Source organism: Otolemur garnettii, unplaced genomic scaffold (genome assembly GCF_000181295.1).
Source record: "Otolemur garnettii isolate 467f Iridium unplaced genomic scaffold, OtoGar3 scaffold00166, whole genome shotgun sequence".
NCBI lineage: Eukaryota > Metazoa > Chordata > Mammalia > Primates > Galagidae > Otolemur > Otolemur garnettii.
The window spans coordinates 3187228-3190320 of NW_003852561.1; the positions used below are offsets into that span (position 1 = coordinate 3187228).

At 43.8% G+C, this 3093-nt stretch overlaps 1 protein-coding gene across 4 annotated transcripts in view; it reads left to right on the forward strand.

Moving 5' to 3' along the window:
- Positions 1-2544, forward strand: part of MRM3 (mitochondrial rRNA methyltransferase 3) — an 8101-nt gene extending 5557 nt beyond the window's left edge. For all 4 annotated transcript variants that reach the window (XM_003800119.3, XM_023519251.1, XM_023519249.1 and 1 more), the window contains one exon: positions 1418-2544. In XM_003800119.3, coding sequence (XP_003800167.2) covers positions 1418-1947 — 530 coding nt within the window. In that variant the 3' untranslated portion in view covers positions 1948-2544. The remainder of the gene's footprint in view (positions 1-1417) is intronic.
- The last annotated feature ends 549 nt before the right edge of the window (positions 2545-3093 follow it).

Consider the following 3093-nt stretch of genomic DNA (forward strand, 5'->3'; position numbering starts at 1 on the left):
GTGTATGTGGCTGGTGCCTTAGCTGCTTGAGCTGTAGGTGCCAAGCCTACAAATTAACTTTTAAAATAACTTGTCAAGGGGGAGACTTGTGCCAGCCATCACCACGAGGTGTCCTGGCTATGCCATCTCTCCTACCTTGGCCATGATGAGTAGCAGACAATGGGTAAGGCCAAGGTCTACCATTCAGCCAGTTCATTGGTATGGTTGGGCTTAGCATGTGAGTGCACATAAGAGTGAAGTTCTCTTCTTACTGCGGTATGAGAGGAAGATTGTGTGAGTGGCAAGGCTACTATTGCCTGGTTACTGCATTTGTCTCATCCTTAATTTCCCCATGTCTAATATCTTTGCTCCTCTGATCCAGATTAAACGTTGAAGCTAGATAGGGCTTTTTGAGTCATGACTCTGATTCTGATGATGCTTTGCTTAAAATCCTTCAATAGCAGTGGCTCACACCTGTACTCCTAGCACTTTGGGAGGCTAAGGTGGGAGGATCACTTGAGGTCAGGATTTGAGACTAGCCTGAGCAAGAGCCAGACTCTATTTCTACTGCAAAAAAAAAAAAAAAAAGAAAAAAAGAAAAATTAGCCAGGCATAGTAGTACATGCCTGTAGTCCCAGCTACTTGGGAGGCTGAAGTAGGAGAATTGCTAGAGCCCAGGAGGTTGAGGTTGTTGTGAGCTATGATGATGCCATTGTACTCTAGCCTAAGCATCAGAGCAAGACCCTGTCTCCATTAAAGAAAAAAATTCTTCAGTGACATTCCATTACATTGTCTTCTGATAAGAAGGTCTAAGAAGATCCAAAAAACTTCTTTTAAATCGGCCCATGCCTACCTCCCTTCTCCTTTCCCACCCCACCTATTAATTGGCCTGCTGAGCTCCCTTGCCATTTTTAGACCATGGCACTCTACCACTTCTCTAACTTTGTCCTCTCCTGGGCCTTTTCCTGACAAGGTCCTTGTATCCTTTGAGAGCCAGCCACATGTCATGGTCTCTTGGAAGGTCTTCCTGATTGCCCTACTTGTACATGGGGTTTTTGTTACCCTGTTTGTGCTGCTTTCATATCAGTTATTGCTGATATTGTAGTTATGTGTTTAAATATCATCCCAGTGCCACCACCCATGAATTCTTTGAGGTTGGAGACTTTAATTTCCTATCGTCTGTAAAAAATTTGGTGCATTTATGTGGAAAATCTTGAGGGGATAAACCTGTTTTCAGCACCAGTAGGAATTAATAATCTTGCAGTCTATTTGCTGTGTGTTGTCATAAATGGTGAGGCAGAAGATCCAGCTTTCAAAAAGGCTTTATTAGAAGAACTTTTATCTCCTGATCTAAAATTCATCTGATTTATTCTAAAGTTTGCTAGCTTGTTAAGATCGATAAAATCTTTTGATTATATCTTATCTGTTTATTTTCTAGGCTGTGTGGATGCCTGGGAGCCAAAAGTGTTACGGGCAGGTATGGGTGCACATTTCCAGGTGCCCATTATCAATAATCTGGAATGGGAAACAGTGCCGAATTACCTGCCCCCAGACACCCGGGTCTACGTGGCTGACAACTGTGGCCTTTATGCTCAGGCCCAAATGTCTGACAAAGCCAGTGATCGTGGCTCAGTGTGTGATCGGCGATACCTGAAGTTTCACAGGTATGAGGAGGAGGAAGATCTAGAAACTGGAGCCAAGAAAAGCTGGCTCCCTAAACTTGAAGTTCAGAGTTACGACATGGACTGGACAGAGGCACCAGCAGCTGTGGTGATTGGTGGTGAGACTTATGGTGTGAGCCTAGAGTCCCTGCAGTTGGCTGAAAGCACGGGGGGCAAGAGGCTGCTCATCCCCGTTGTACCTGGTGTAGATAGCCTGAACTCAGCCATGGCTGCCAGCATCCTGCTTTTTGAAGGGAAAAGACAACTACGGTTAAGGGTGGAACACTTGAGCAGGAACAGGAGTTAACTGCTGAGAGGGAAACACAGAAATGAATTCTTGGTTGAATGGATGTCTCCTTCTCCAGCACATTGTTAGGAAGCTGGCAGTGCCTTCCTAAGCTATGTTCAGGAGGCAAGAAGAAGGTTGTCAGAAAAATAAAAATTCCCATGAATTTCTGCTATTCTTCAAATATAACATAGCCAGGCGTTGTGGCGAGCACCTGTGGTCCCAGCTACTTGGGAGGCTGAGGCAAGAGAATCACCTAAACCCAGGAGGTGGAGGTTGCTGTGAGCTGTGATGCCATGGCACTCTACCAAGGGCAATAAAGTGAGACTCTGTCTCTAAAAAAATAAATAAAAGAAGTCAAAATTCTTCCTGAGATCTTCCATCTGTTTGCCAATTTTGATGTTCTTTTTTTTAAAAAAAAATGATAACAAATAAATGAGATCCCTGTGGCTCTCTCTATATTTTTTAAAGGTCTGCTAAGAGCACTCTGTGCCCAGAAAGTTCTCAAGGTGTTTGTCTTGGGTGGGGAGGAATTCCCTCCACCAGTTGGTGGGTATTTTGTTGTCATCAAGCACTAGTTATAGGTCACGGCCAAGTTATGTCTGACTAATTGGTCAGTGGAAAATAAACTCCTATGAAGTGCAGAGCCAGCAGATTACATTAATGTTTTATTTAATGGTGGTCAGTGGGTCTCAGTTCCTGTGTTTTCACCTTTGGCTGGTGATGAGGATGTTGCTAAGGGATTAATAACTCAGCAAGCTAAGTGCTGCAAGCGTGGCATTCAGTAGCTAGCTGTCCTATCAGCTTAGGTGTGTCAGTCTGGGATTTGCTATAGCCTTCACTTAAGCTACTGTTTATAATCTGTAGAAACAACTTATTTCAACAAGTGGTATCATACCTTAGCACCTCTACAGATAGCTCTACAGAGAACTCTTCATGCAGGAAAAGAAGAAACTGAGTTTTAAAAATCTTTCCCTTGGGTGATGCCTGTGGCTCAAAGGAGTAGGGTACCGGCCCCATATGCCAAAGGTGGTGGGTTCAAATGCAGCCCTGGCCAAAAACTACAAAAAAAAAAAAAAATCTTTCCCTTAACCCTGCATTCTGTCAGGAAAGCATCTGTTTTTATTAGCTCCCTCCTGTTAGTCCTGCTCTGTTGTCACTTTTGGT